General features: G+C 38.2%; 2 protein-coding genes across 2 annotated transcripts; one reads left to right on the top strand and one right to left on the bottom strand.

The window, feature by feature from the left end:
* Positions 1-11,549, top strand: LOC130739027 (uncharacterized). The gene is made up of 14 exons (XM_057591241.1): positions 1-278; positions 1,203-1,258; positions 1,349-1,523; positions 1,627-1,734; positions 1,838-1,906; positions 2,364-2,480; positions 2,603-2,680; positions 3,550-3,612; positions 3,686-3,782; positions 3,853-3,931; positions 9,616-9,827; positions 10,425-10,570; positions 10,657-10,779; positions 11,011-11,549. The coding sequence occupies exons 1-14, from the start codon at positions 192-194 to the stop codon at positions 11,164-11,166; spliced, it is 1,566 nt and encodes a 521-aa protein (XP_057447224.1). The 5' UTR covers positions 1-191; the 3' UTR covers positions 11,167-11,549.
* Positions 11,368-15,697, bottom strand: LOC130739028 (cytochrome B5-like protein). Its single transcript, XM_057591242.1, has 6 exons — positions 15,527-15,697; positions 15,313-15,421; positions 15,161-15,201; positions 13,573-13,650; positions 13,276-13,367; positions 11,368-12,120 (listed from the first exon to the last, which is right to left on the bottom strand). The coding sequence occupies exons 2-6, from the start codon at positions 15,383-15,385 to the stop codon at positions 12,054-12,056; spliced, it is 351 nt and encodes a 116-aa protein (XP_057447225.1). The 5' UTR covers positions 15,386-15,421; positions 15,527-15,697; the 3' UTR covers positions 11,368-12,053.
* Positions 15,698-15,944: the final 247 nt, after the last annotated feature.

The raw sequence follows: 15,944 nt of genomic DNA, 5'->3' as shown, positions 1-15,944 counted from the left end.
TCATAATCAGAGGCAGATATAGAGAATAGAGAGAGTGGTGGTGTTGTGTTGTGTTGTGCGGTGAAAATGACATAGAAAAAATAGGCTCAGTTCAATGAAGATGAACCATTCTCGCTTGTGTTTGTGTTGGGAGAATCAGAGAGTTTCAAAGAAACAAACAGAACAGAGGAAGAAGGGTAGTCGCAATAGCAATGGCTTCCTTTGACTCTCTCGATTCCTTCCTCTTTTCTCTCTGCACAAGCTTCTCCTCTCCTTTGGGCGTTTTTATTCAGACCCAGGTTTTCCATTTCTCTCCTTTTTGCTCTTTCTTTCTGTATGACAAGTTTCCATTTCCATTTTTCAACCCCCATGAATAAGCAAAAAAGTAACAAAAAATTATACTTATTAGCAAGAATAATTGCAGTTGGATAATGGCTAGGAGGATTTGAAAGGCAGTAGGGATGACAAGATTTGAACCCGTGAAATTTTGTACCCAAAACAAACGCGATGTCATTTTGTTCCTTGAGATTGTCTACGTTTGGATCGATTATACAAAATAATGAGGAAATTGATAAAGATGTTACATAAAACTCAAGCTGGGCGGTTAAACTCAATCGGAAGTTTTACCAAACCGCTATAACACATGCTATACCTTTTGGTAGTGAATGTTTGGACTTTAACGAGATAACATGAGAAAAAAAAAGTTGGAGTAGCAGAAATGAGAATGTTAAGATGGATGAGTGACCACATTAGAAATGATAAGATACGCAATGAGCGGATAATAGAAGATATTGGGGTTACACCTGTCATGAGAACTTGAACGGAAAATCAGCTAATGTAATATGGAAATGTACAAAGAAGACCTATGGAGACACCCCAAAGAAGAGTTGATAACATGATATTTAGTACGAAGAAGAGAGTAGAAGGAAGAAAAAAAGAATTTGGGAAAATATTGTTAAAAATGATCCATTATCAATATTATCTCTCATAATTTGGTTTTTGATCGAACTCAATGGCTTAGTGTGATCCATATAGCTGATGTCACTTAATAGGATAAGGTTTTTGTTGTTGTTCCTATCTTATGACTTGTGTGTTCATGTTCTTTTGTTAAGTTTAATTTATTTTTGATTTTGGAGGTTTAATGTGAACATGTTGCTCTTACTTAGCTATTTTACAATTCCAACTGGTTTCTTATGGTCCTGAATTTGATATTGAATATGCAGGGATGTCTAATTTGCTTAATCCTTGCTATTGGTTGGTCTGGGGCTGCTTATGTCAGGTACACATTGATGTTAAACAGAGTTAGGAAACCTAATAATTATGGTGTCAGTAAGAGCTAAGAAATTTACACAAGTTTTTTGTGTAACAGGAACAGAGAGATAAATAGCATAAAGAGTAGTATGAAGAAGGGCAATAGTTTTGCTTTCCTATGTCAAGATATTTATGAACTTGAGCACTCCAATCAGGTCAATCTTCCAAGAGTAACAGTAATTATGCCCCTTAAAGGATTTGGAGAACACAATCTCCATAACTGGAGGACTCAGGTAAATAACTCACATCATTAGAACTTTTGATAATGCTTGAATTCTTGAAAAAAATGTGTTATTTTTTTTGTTTATTATGATTCTGTTCTTTTTTCTAATGCAGTTAACATCTCTTTATGGTGGCCCTCTAGAATTTCTTTTAGTGGTAGAAAGTACAGAGGATCCAGCTTACCATCCTGTATCAAGACTAATATCAGAATTTAAAGAGCAAGTAAAGCTCATTTTGAGGCTTGATTCTATTGTTTTGGTGCCCTTGCATGCCTCTATTGCAGTTTTGGGCGTCTCTTACTTAGATGCCTATTTAATGCATGCAGGGTGTTGATGCTAGGGTTATTGTAGCTGGTTTGTCAACAACTTGTAGTCAAAAAATTCACAATCAATTGGTATGTTTTTTTTTCTACATGTATTTTTCACCAGTATTTTTCAAATGCAAAGTAGGGGCATGCTATATTTGAAACTTGGTCATTTCATCCTGACATTTGATTGAAGTCAGTAAAATGGTGATTCATCTTAGTTGTTTCCTTGACTAGTTATTGGAAAAGCAAAGCATATACAGAACACTTGCTAGGCAAATATATATCAATGAAAAACGGAAATGAATTCATTGCAGTCACGAGTTTCTAAATTCACGCGGTTAGCAAATCCTGAGCCGAGCGATGCCGTTCGATCCTGATCAAGCGGCTCAGATGTTAAAACATGTTTGATTGTGATGAAAAATCTGAGCCGACCAATCTTAATCGGACGGCTCAGATCTCTTGAATGCGTGCGGGAACCCAACCGAATCCGTTGCTTGATGCATTTTACCACCTAACCATATATATTGTATTACCACTTGGGCAGGTTGGAGTGGAGGCAATGCACAAAGACAGCAAGTATGTATTATTTCTGGATGATGATATTAAGTTACATCCTGGATCAATTGGAACACTCGCTCGTGAGATGGAAAAGAATCCAGAGGTATACCTTAAAAAAATTTGTTTCTTGTGGTGGTGGTTGTTTTTAGGTGTTTAGTTGAAATATTTACTTTTCCACTTCCTTGAGATTTTTTGGTTAAACTCTTCTGTTTTGATGCTTAACAGATATTTATTCAAACTGGATATCCTCTTGATTTACCATCAGGAAGTCTAGGGAGTTATTGCATCTATGAATACCATATGGTACACTACTACCTGTAAATTTATACATGTCTCGAATCTTTGCAAAGAATTTCTGTATATAAGATTGTGTTTTCTTCTGTTTTACATTTGTTTTAGACCTATTGGTAGCTGAATCACCATAAATGAAACTTACTAACTGAATTTTGACTTTGGTCTCTGAGTGTGTGTTGGGTAAAGTTGATTAGGGTAAGAGTGAGTTGAAAGTGATTTATATGTAGATACATTTATGAGAAAAATTATTTTGTAGGGTAATCTTGTGAAATCCAATTGTAAAATCCTGAAATTGATTATGTCTGCCGTAGAAGCTAGGATACAGCTTCATTCCACAATTGATTTTGGAGCTATAATCAATTGTGAGAATAAGGACCTGTTTTGAAGAGCTTGTTTGAGCTTATCTTATAGTTGGGAGAACTTAAGTAAATAGCTTATGACTTACTTATAAGCTGTTTTAAACTTATTTTCCTAAGCTATTAAGATTTGCTCATATGCTTCCATGTAACCTATTTTCGCTTATTTCAATAAGCTTATCAAATTAGCTTATGAATAAATGTTTATGCGATAAATGCTCATTGCCATAAGAGCTTAATTAAACTGTTTACCCAAACACACCCTAAATAGCCAAACACTTGAAAATTGATTCTGAGGGTGGAAAATCAATTTCAACACATGCAAACGTGGAACCAAACATACTATAACTTGTTCATTGTCTCATCTGTTTGCTAGGAGGATTGTAATTGTAACATGTTAATAATGAAACTTTTTTTTGGACAAAATGTTAATAATGAACCTGATGGCTTTTATTTAAGCTTCTGATAATATATCACTATTTTAATTACAACCATTTGTTTCCATGTTTTTTTGTCCAACAGCCTTGTTCAATGGGATTTGCCACTGGTGGAAAGACATTCTTTTTGTGGGGAGGGTGCATGATGGCAAGTAGCTTCTACCTTTTTTCACATTGGTGCATAAATATACTTATATTCTAACTGCTAAGTTTTTCTCCAGATGCATGCTGAAGACTTCAGGCAAGATAATTGTGGTGTAGTATCAGAACTTCGAAATGGTGGATATTCTGATGATATGACTCTTGCAGCCATAGCTGGTACTCATTGATACTATAATCAAACTTTTAAATTGAACATTTTAAGCATCACTAATACTGTCACTTTCAGGGGCTCACAAAAAGCTCATTACTTCTCCTCCTGTTGCTGTCTTTCCTCACCCCCTTGCAACTGATCTTAATTTCGGAAGGTTTGTGATCAACACTCACCTGAAACTAAATTTTCTGATAGATGGCTACAGTTAGTTAGTTAGTTGTTTAGTTAGCTTCAGTTAGTCTGAGAGTTAGTTAGAGGGTGTTAGGTACCAGAAAATAACACTGAACTGAGAATGCAAATGTATTAGATAGCACTGAATCCTCTGGAGAAATTCCAGAAGCAGTGTTTAGGGAATTTGCAAATAACAGAGGAAATGAAAAGACAAAGATGAGCAAATTCGAGAGTGCTCCTTCTCTCCTAGTCCTAGCCAATTCCAGCCTAAAACAATACTCTCTCCATAACTAACTTAAATTCTCTCAGCTGGTACAATGGTCCCCCCTTCCCCTCTTGATTGCTGCCACCTCACCAGGAGGTTATTTAGGAATACTACATTCTAGAAGAGTGATCATTAGGTGATTCTGCTGGCATCATCTTGGGCCTCCTATTGTAGACGTTGCCAAACCTGGGCCTGGTTCTTGGGTTTGCAACATCTCTCCCTCCTTGAAGAATCAGCTTGTCCTCAAGCTGATGATCTGGGAATTGTTCCAGTAGTTTGTTGAAATCTTCCCAGGAATCCTCAAATTCTGGCAAGTCCTTCCACCTCACTAATACCTCTAGGTCTCCATCAGTTTTTGCTCTAGAGTCTTGAATTGATTCTGGTTCAACCTTGAGCTCCCAGTCTTCAGTGAGAGAGACAGGTAGTGGTTGGCTGGTGGCTCCTGCATTCAAAGCCTTCTTGAGCAGGGAAATGTGGAAAACTGGATGCGCTTGACTGTCCTCTGGTAGCTTCAACTTGTAAGCTGCAGGATTAATTTTTTCTATGATTGGAAAGGGTCCATAATATCTAGGGCTCAGTTTCTGGTTCTTCCTCCTGGCTAAACTCTTGAGTTTGTAAGGTTGTATTTTAAGATACACCAAATCCCCAACCTCATACTGCACATCCCTCCTATGTTTGTTGGCCTGCTGTTTCATCCTATTCTGTGCCTTCTCTAAGTTTTCCTTCAATTCATCAATTATCAAATTCCTTTCAGCAGTCATTTTCTCTACTTCATCCACTGAAGTCAAGGAATCATTTCCCCTGATGATTACAGGAGGCTCCCTCCCATATAAAGCCTTGAAAGGAGTGGTTTTGATTGCTGAATGATAGTTTGTATTATACCAGAATTCTGCCCAGCATAACCACTTGGGCCACTGCTTGGGTTTTAGCCCTGTCACACATCTCAGATAGGTCTCCACACAACGATTGACCACTTCAGTTTTCCCATCTGTTTGGGGATGGTAAGCTGAGCTAAATTTCAGCTTTGTTCCTGCTAGTTTGAACATTTCTGACCAGAAGGTGCTAAGGAAAACTCTGTCCCTATCAGAGACAATAGAAGTGGGGAATCCATGTAATTTCACCACTTCTCTTACAAATAACTCAGCTACTTCCTTTGCATTGTAAGGGTGAGCAAGTGCAAAGAAGTGTGCATATTTTGTGAATCTGTCTACCACAACTAAGATAGTATCCTTTCCCATAGCCTTAGGTAACCCTCCAATAAAGTCCATAGAGATATCTGACCACCCTTGAGAAGGAATAGGTAATGGCTGAAGGTAACCAGCTGGTTTTAGAGCCTCATATTTGTTCCTCTGGCACACTTCACACTTTTGGACATAGTTTTGAATATCCAACTTCATTCCTTCCCAGAAGAAAAGGGCTGAAATCCTCTTGTATGTTCTGAATATACCTGCATGGCCTCCAATAGCAGAATCATGAAATTCCTGGAGAATTGTGAGAATTTTCCCAGATCCTTTAGGGATGACTATTATGTCTTTGTATAACAGCCTTCCTCTGTGCAATTTATAACCAGCTGTAGTGTGACCTTGGGTGGCCAACTCTTGCATGATCATTTTGTACTTGTCATCTCCTAAGATTTCAGCTTCCAAATCTTCCCATTCTGCACACTGTACTGATGAAATTGCTGAGAATTGCATCTTTCTTGATAAAGCATCAGCTGCCTTATTTTCAATTCCTGGTTTGTATTTTATCTCAAAATCAAACCCCATCAATTTGGATACCCATTTCTGTTGTTCCTCCCCCATTAGCCTTTGCTCTGCTAAAAACCTCAGGCTCTTTTGGTCAGTGTGTATGATGAACTTGCTGCCCAGCAGATAGTGCCTCCATTTTTGAACAGCAAATACTACAGCCATCAGCTCTCTCTCATAGACTGATTTGGCTTGGGCTCTGTCTGATAAGGTTTTGCTCATGTAGGCTACAGGCTTTCCCTCTTGCATGAGGATAGCTCCTAATCCTTTCCCAGAGGCATCAGTTTCCAAGATGAATGTTTCATCAAAATTGGGAACAGCAAGCACTGGTACTGTTGTCATGACCTCTTTAAGCTTCTCAAAAGCTTTGGTTGCTTCCATACTCCAGCTGAAACTATTTTTCTTTAGTAACTGGTTTAGGGGATGAGCCAATTTACTATAGTTCTTCACAAACTTCCTATAGTATCCAGTCAATCCCAGAAATCCCCTCAACCCTTTTACCTCTTTAGGGATTGGCCAATTTAGCATATCTTTGATCTTACTTGGATCAGCTGCAACTCCTTCTTTAGAGATAATATGTCCCAAGTAAGCAATCTCACACTGCCCAAAAGAACACTTCTTCCTGTTTGCCACTAGGTGATTGTCTTTCAGTACTTGCAATACTACCCTCAGATGTTTTGTATGCAACTCTTCAGTCTTGCTATAGATTAATATGTCATCGAAGAATACCAGAACAAATTTCCTCAAATAAGGTTTCAAAACTTGATTCATGAGGGCTTGGAAAGTAGATGGTGCATTAGACAGCCCAAATGGAAGAACCAAATACTCATAATGCCCTTCATGGGTTCTAAAAGCTGTTTTTGGTATGTCTTCTTCCCTCATCCTTATTTGATGATACCCTGATTTTAAATCTAATTTAGAAAAGACCATGGCTGACCCTATCTCATCTAACAATTCATCAATAATAGGTATTGGGAATTTATCAGGAATTGTTAACTTGTTTAGGGCTCTATAGTCTACACAGAATCGCCATCCACCATCCTTTTTCTTTACTAAAATTGCAGGACTGCTAAAAGGGCTAGTGCTAGGTCTAATAATCCCTGATTTCAGCATGTCTTTAACTAACTTCTCAATTTCATTCTTTTGGTAGAAAGGATACCTGTAAGGTCTGCTGTTTGGAATAGTGGCTCCTTCTTGTAGTAAAATGGCATGGTCAGTGTCTCTCTTTGGGGGCAATCCTTGTGGTTCTTGGAACACAACAGGGAACTCAGCTAACACTCTCTTTAACGCACCTGATGTCTCAACTTCTGCTCTTGGTTCTTCACTCAAACAGCCATAAGAGTAAAAATACCCCTCAGCCTCTCTCTGTTCTGTCATTTTAATTGATTTCCAGTCAGCTGCAACCCCACACCAGGATGGTTCTCCTTGTAGTGCCAACTTCTGTCCATTTGACTCCCACTGAATTATGAGTTCCTGGAAGTTTGCCCTGATGTTCCCCAAGCTTGCTAGCCAGTCCATTCCCAAAACTAACTCAGTTCCCCCCAATCCGAGAATGAAGAAATGTTGGGTGATTTGTATGCCCTGAACTTCCAGTTTCAAGTTCTTGCACACCCCAGAGTTTCTCTCCTTGGCACCATTTCCCACTTCCACCACATACTCAGAAGTTTCTATGACTGGAATTTCTAGCTCTGCTACTAGTTCCTGGGAAATAAAATTACTTGTGGCTCCACAGTCAATAAGGATCAGAATTTCCCTGTCTTTAATCCTTCCTTTCACCTTGAAGGATCTGTTTGAAGTCAGTCCTTCCTTACTGTTCAGTGACAGCTGTAGGACCTTGCCTTCCAGCACAAATTCTCCATCTTCAGCTTCCTCAAACACCTCTTCTTCTTCTTCTTCATCTTCTACTTCCACCAAAATCAACTGGTAATTTTTCTTTGCACAGATGTGCTCTTTTCCCCATTTTTCCCCACATTTAAAGCACAACCCCCTCCTGCTTCTCTCCTGCAACTCAGATTGGGAAAGTCTCTGCCCCCCATTCCATCTTCTCTCTGGTGGTTTTCCCTCCTGCACCTGATTCCCAGTATTCCCCTTGTTCATAGGATTTTTCCCTTCATTATCCTGATTTCCAGCTCCTTCTTTACCCTGGTAGCCCACTGCAGTACTAGGAAATCTTCCCCTGTTTTCCCCATAACTAGAGAGATTTCTCCCTCCCCCACCCCCTTTTTCCTTCCATCCCCTTTTGTCATCCTCTCTACTTTTACCCCCTTTTACTGCCAGATTTTTCTCTTCCAACAGAAGAGCTCTGTCCATTAGCTCTGCCAAATCCTCTGCAGGATACAACTTCATCTCTGCCTTAATCTCTTCTTGCAACCCGTTCAGGAAAACGCCTTTCAACACCTCTCTATCAGCATTCCTCATCGGTGCTGCCAATAGCTCAAAGCTCTCCCTGTATTCCATCACGCTTCCCTTCTGTTTTACACTAAGCAAAGGTCCAAAGGGATTTTGAACCAAAGCAGGTTGGAAACGACGAATCAGAGCTTCCTTGAAGGGTTCCCAAGCGCGCACAGGAGCTTGTTCCTCCCACCATTGGAACCAACTCAGAGCTCGCTCCTCCATAGCAATCATCACGAGTTCGATTTTTTCTCCCTCCTCGATTCTGCTGAGGCGGAAAAATCTCTCAACCTTGGTGAGCCACCCGTAAGCGTCTTCACCATTGAACATCGGAATGTCTACCCTCCTTCCAGTCACCGCTCTCAAATGACTACGATGATGGTGGGGTTCGAAACGCTCGCGACTCCGTGTTGTAGAACGCGACCCGGTTCGCGACCCGGTTCGTGACCCACCGTGTGTTCTTACGGCAGAAACGGAACCCAGATCTCGCGAAGTCCTCCTATGACGAGGGGTGTTGGAGCGTCCTCTGGTTCTCCTCTGGTCGCGGCTCATGAAGAGTCGCCGGAGTTCCTCAAACTGCTCGTGAGCCACCTCCTTCATCTCAGTGATGGTGCGTTCAAGACTGTCAACTCGAGATTCCATGGCGCTGCGGGTAAGCACCATACAAAGCTCCCTCTGGATCGGGAGCTCTGATACCAATGTTAGGTACCAGAAAATAACACTGAACTGAGAATGCAAATGTATTAGATAGCACTGAATCCTCTGGAGAAATTCCAGAAGCAGTGTTTAGGGAATTTGCAAATAACAGAGGAAATGAAAAGACAAAGATGAGCAAATTCGAGAGTGCTCCTTCTCTCCTAGTCCTAGCCAATTCCAGCCTAAAACAATACTCTCTCCATAACTAACTTATATTCTCTCAGCTGGTACAATGGTCCCCCCCTTCCCCTCTTGATTGATGCCACCTCACCAGGAGGTTATTTAGGAATACTACATTCTAGAAGAGTGATCATTAGGTGATTCTGCTGGCATCATCTTGGGCCTCCTATTGTAGACGTTGCCAAACCTGGGCCTGGTTCTTGGGTTTGCAACAGAGGGTGAGTGAGGAAATGTTATAAATAACCTTTGGGATCATTGTAATGGAAGATGGGAGAGACCAGGTTCTCTCAAATAACCTGGAAGTTCAATATTATCAGTTTCCTATCTTCTTCTTGACTGGTTTCTATCAGTTTCAACCTACATTCTCTATTAATTATTTTACTTATGCAGATACTGGAATTATTTGAGGAAACAAACTTTTGTTTTGGAGTCATACACAACCAAAGTAAACCAAGTAATGAACCGTGCATTGTTTGCTGTCCACTGTTATTTGTCATGGGGGTTTGTGGCACCATACTTCATGGCAATGATTCAAGTCGCGGCGACACTAAGATTTCACCTTAAGGGGTATTCCCTTGAAGACATGACCTACACTTCTGGTGGTGAGAATACTTTTCCTTTTTAGGTAGGTTGTTAGTATTGGTTCATGTGTAAGGACTATGGTAATGAATAAGGGATCTGTTCAATTATTTGAAGTGTTAGGAAATTCATGATGAGGCAAACAGGCTTTATATGCAGTTAATAATAAGTTTATTATGTTAGTATTGGTTCATGTGTAAGAAAGAGAAATAAGGTATGGAGTATGGACTATGGTAGTTTGATCTGATCTTGTGTTGTGGCCTTGTGGTTAATTTTGTTCAAGTAATATGTCCTGAACCAACTGTCCCAAAGGCTTAAGTTAATTGGGATCGAACTCTAGAACACTTAGTCATATAGACTCTGATACCATGTCATGATGGGCCAACTATTCCAAAAGCTAAAGCTGTAGGGTGAAAATGTATGAATGATTTTATATTATAGCCTAACATAATCTAAGAGGTACCTCTATTCTTCCCCATTATTATAAATTGGATTTCAATTACTGAGATTTAAGCATTCATGATGACTAGGCAAAGTTTGTGGAAAAAGAAAAGAAAAATGGAAGAAATGCATTTTTGAGATGAACTTTCCATTAGGATTCACAGTTTTTCTTCTCTCAGGGTTATCACTAGTGTACTTCCTTGCCACATGCACTCTTGTCGAGCTTTTTTCAATGTGGAACTTGACAAGGATAGAAGTTCTACTTTGCAATATCCTGTCCCCAGAGGCAACCCCACTTTCTCTTGCTACCTACAACTGGTTTCTTGTAAGTAAATCTCCAAGTTTATTATCCAAAACAAATTGCTTCTCTAAGCAGGTAAGGTAATATTTTTTTCTATTTCTTTTGAGCAGGTATTCATTGCTATGTTGGTGGATAACTTTCTATACCCTTTATCTGCAATTCGTTCTCATTTCTCTCAATCCATCAATTGGTCTGGTATTCGATACTATTTGAAAGAAGGAAAAGTCAGCAAGGTAAGTTGGTCAAGATTTTATGTCAACTTCAAGAAGTATTATTTCTAGCTGTAACAGTTCAAGCAGATTGAAGTTAGAACTTAGAAGTTCTCAAACCTTCTCTTCCAAGTGCCACTACACTTACAAATATGCATTCAGTGTAGCACATGAGAGGAGGAAGGTTGGGACCATGTGTTATAGCAATTCTTTTTAATAAACAACTTTTTTCCATTTATTTTATATATTGTTCAGATAGAAAGAACTCCAAGAAGAGAGGATGTGGAGCCAGTTTACACAGACTTGAGTGGAAAACATTTATATGGAATGAAAGGATTGAATACCAAAGGCTCAATCATCCGTTCTTTATCCAGAAGTTTTGTACGGCGTCAACCCAAGAAATCTGAGTAACTCGGAAGCGACTTTATTCATCACACGAAGAGCTCGTGTGGATACGAGTTCACCGGAGCTTATCTACTATAAGATACACTACATAAGTTCCAATAAGTGCTCTTTGGTTTACATCGTGTCTCTGAGACAAGATGGGGAAGTAATGGTGTTGGTAGATCAGTTGGTCTTATTGTTTGGTGATTCATGATTGATTGGTTGATCAGTATGGTAGATTCCATATTCCATATTTCATTTTACTACAAATTCAATGCATATGATTTCTAGCCCAAGCCCTTCCCAGTTGGAGCTAATTTTGTAATTATAACAGTTCAGTTCTGCATTGAATGTTCAACAATCAGGAATCCCTAAAATGTATATCCAGCCAGTGATTCACATTTATTTTTGTACTATTCTATTTATTGACAAAAAACAAGACTTGGTTCTGTTTTCTTAGGATGTGATAGGTAGAGACAAGGGTGGTGGTAGTTGGAATATGAAAGGAGTTTTACCCTTTCTGGGAATGCCTACATGAGAGAATAACTTATTTCATGGATATCATTTCATATCCAGTTTATCACATCTGACACATTTTATCAAAAGTCATGCAATGGGTTATGGTCTGATTTCAAACAGTGACGCCTGAATTACTGTCTAATGAAGATAAATGATCAGAATAGGAGTGCAAAAAGTGTGGGGCAACAACCAATTGAATATTGTACTTCTCAAATCACATATCTCTTGAACATTACAAACCAACCAGAAACCACTGACTTGGCTAGAGTTTTTTGAATTTCGTTAAACAGAACGTAAACGGAGCTTGGAGGCTGCATCCACGTTTTAGAACGTTAAACTTGACTTTCCGAGACAGTGAAAACACCAGTTAGGTCGTTATCCAAACACTCTCTTAGCTATTGCTCCAAGTCCCCAATGTAGAAGTCATCAATCATGTCAAAGACTCGAGTTGCATGCTGTGGCCTGCAATGAACAGGTAAAAGGTGACACAAGCGGTCGAGGAGACAAAGATAATAAAGTTTATGGACTTTACTGCCAAAACAAGGACAGAGAACTAATACAAATAGACAAATTATCAAGCAGGGGATTAAGCTTGGATTAAACGGCACAATTGCCTAGTTTTTAAACTGACATATGATATGTTGGAAGAACGACTCAATAAAAGTCCTCTATTATATATGTAGCATATTGCACAATATGCTAGGAACCTTAGCTGGAATAGAAAATTCAACTGATAGCAAGATATTGGGCTGTCAGAAGCCTTTTACGAGCTTGGCTGGGAGAGCATGTGAAAGGTGAACATGTAAAGTACTTGTTTTGGATGACAAGGAACAAATTACTTTTGAATTTAATATCTCATGTAAGGAGGTACTCTGCTCAAACGGTGAAAGCCAATATCTTATGCATGGCTAATTTGATGAAGATCATAGTAATGTTTTGAAATAATAAGACAACATGATGAACTTAGAAGCTAAAGTTATTAATTATATACACAACATTGGATATAAAACTACCCATGTACTTGTACCTAAGGGCTTAAGCTATTGGGATAACTGGTCTAGCAAACTTAGGAATCTCATTCTTCCAGTTTAACCAAAAACATTTGTGACAAGCTAGAAACTTCAGGCTTCTCGCTTTTCCATCCAGGCTCCCACAAACTCTTACCCATCTCTAGAGAGGAGGGCAACATCAGCAGTTCATGGGAAAATAATCACGGAATTTCTACTCAAATCTTCGTTGATCAAGTCTACGAGCATGTTTGGAAATCCATCATGTTTCCGTTTTCACATATTCCCAAAGCAAAACAACGGAAAAAACACTATTTTCAAAATGAAATCATGAAAGGATCTCAGGAGATGGATTAGTGTGACGTATTTTTACGTTTTTAAAAAAGTTTATATATGCACACCCTAAGCAGTTAACCGATAAGTCATAAGAACAATGAGGGGCATGCTTAGACCAGGTACACACCTATAAGAAAGCAAAAAATATTTTATTGGGAAAAACGAGACAAAATTTTGACAACAAAACAAATACATTCCAAAAAATGGAAAATCAAGAAAGCATCTTCATTACAGACAAGTCATGCGTGAAAACTGAAAGGGAACAGATGCATACCCAAAAAATCCTTCAGTTGAATCATCTCCAGCATGTGCTAGAATGGCATCACCACCTGGATGTTCCTCTACATATGAGGTAACATCATATACCTACAGTTAGATGAAACCCCAAGAAATGTAACAAATAGATCAGTTACAGTAGTGTCATGCAAAATCATAGCATCAGCAAAAAAATGTAGCCTAAATAAGATTGAATGGAGAACAAAAGATTTGATATGAGGAAATATTTGGTTTTAAACCAAAGGAGTAGCACATTCATAACGTGCATAATATAACATACAGCAATAGATCATACCTTGTTCTTGATGATTATCCAGCAATCTGTCCTTTTGTTATGCAGTGAAACATCAGTTTTACTGTAGGATTTTGATGCCTGCGGGAAAAATACAGTGAGCATACACAACATGATACCGACTGGATAAAAAATTATCACACAACTACTAAATTAAAGACAAAATTATGCATAAACATCCTTCACTACGTAAAATTACATTCAAGAAAAAGAACCGGTCAGCATATTTTGTTCACAAGTAATCTTAAGCCCCACTCAAACATTTACTTTCAGTCAAATCAAACTATTTCACAAGTACCCCTGTCCGAAATGAAGCTTAAAGTAAGTGTATCTCCATCTTACCAGACTAACATCAGGCTCATAATAAGTAGGAGTGATATTTTGTCTTCTAAATGCTAAGTAGATTCTATCTTTCATTAAGCAAGTGTAGTTGAAAAAACATGGTACTTCCATTCAATAAGTGAGATTCTAAAGATAATCACCCCAACGTTCATTCCTCCTTCATGGCAAACTAGAATTTCAAAATGGTAGAACTCTGATCCTTACTCATACATTCACACTATGATAAAGCTGATTTAAAGGCCTCCTAATTCCTAAATGTCATGTTTTTGCTTTACACTGTGCTCCACTCAATATAGAAGAAGTGTTCAAAAAAGATCAAGCCATATCATTGAGGAAGAATGCTAGCAGCATACAATCTCTATTATTGGGTTGAAATATCACGTGTACAAAACACGTATAATACAATACATGGATACAATACGATACAATACAGACATGACAAATTAAAAAATTACAGACTCAACAAAGCTGTAAGTCTGTAACACTATAAATTTAGTAAAAAATTAATACAAAAACACAAATCCTAAACCAAAAGTGAGAAATAACATTTTACGAGCTAGTATGAATCACTGTAGAAATGATAAAATGGATCATTGCGATATTATCATCTAGCATACAAGTTAAAAAAAATAGAAGTAAGAAACTACAAAATACAACAAGTATTCAAAGTACAGACATGAATAGTGTTCAACATGGAGACAGACTACTATTTTGAAGTAAACGGCCACTAAATAACCTGAGCCCACTATGTATTAGTAAAAAAGAGACTGTTAAAGATAAGATGCTACTAACAATTCTCTGTGACTAACATAAATTTTCCTTCTTATGAGCAACACACTCAGATGACACCACACCAACAATGATACGTCCACACCTCATTTTTATACACCTCATTTTCAACCATTTTTTATTTCTATCTCTCTCCTCTTATCATTTATCACATCTCATACTTTTTCTTTTCTTCATATATCTCTCCTCCTTCCACCTCTTTCCACCCAAAAAGATGTGTGAAAGCAACATTATTCGACACTAAACCTTAGGAGACTTAGCTGACTAATTGCTTGAAGAATTGAAACATCAACAATACAATAACTACTTTGCTGGTTTGACCAAGATCCAAAATGTACTTTAACAGAATGAAAAAAAGGGCACAAATAGAAACCACTCTAGCTAACTGCACAGTACTATCATCATCTATGAAATAGCAGAAGTCAAACTCAAAGTTAAAAGCTGTTCAATGAATATTCACCTTAGTATTGTTAAAGGTGGTCTGAGTTTTCCCCTTATTCCCTGAGAACAATGGAAAGAAAAAATCACATTATCACACAAAAAAGCTTCCCCAGAAGCTAAAATCACAGCACAAATCACATTACATAACAAAATCAGAAGAGCAGAAAGTACCAGATTTTGGTTTGAAAAGAAGAACAGCAAGGAAGCCACCAAGAAGCAATGCGAGCGCGACCAGCAATATCATTTTGCAAAAGTTGGAAACTTTGGAGCTTAATTCAATCTGAAACAGCGAAAAAATCAAAAGGGTATGCAAGCATGTGAAGATATTGACATATCCATGTGCAGAAGCAGAACAAGTTAAACACGAAATCGAAGTTGAACTCACCAGTGACCAATGGAGTTAGAAGGTTCCAATGGAAACAACGTGGGTAAATGTCAGCAGTAACCAATGGAATGGTGAATGAGGTGCTGAAAGAGAAGAAGACAAGTGAGAACAGGAACAATCAATCACGTTCCGAACACACTCGGTGGGAATTGCCGGCGTTTGTGACAGCTAATAGCAGCGGTGTGAAATGTTGAAATTGATTTGGGCTAATATGGGCCTCTATTAAATTGGGCCAGCAGTAAAATTATGTTTATTGGACTTCTCTAAGTGATTTTTTTGTCAAGATCAAAATATAATTTAGCTTTTTAGTTGATTGATATATCAGATAAGTAGGTCAAAGTATATATTAATAAAAGCTAAAGGCTTTTGTCAAAAAAAATATATTCCATTAAAAGTTAAGGGTTTCCATATTTGCCAA

This window comes from Lotus japonicus, chromosome 2 (genome assembly GCF_012489685.1).
Source record: "Lotus japonicus ecotype B-129 chromosome 2, LjGifu_v1.2".
NCBI lineage: Eukaryota > Viridiplantae > Streptophyta > Magnoliopsida > Fabales > Fabaceae > Lotus > Lotus japonicus.
Note: the sequence above shows the minus strand (reverse complement) of the source record. Positions and strands in the feature narration are given on the sequence as shown.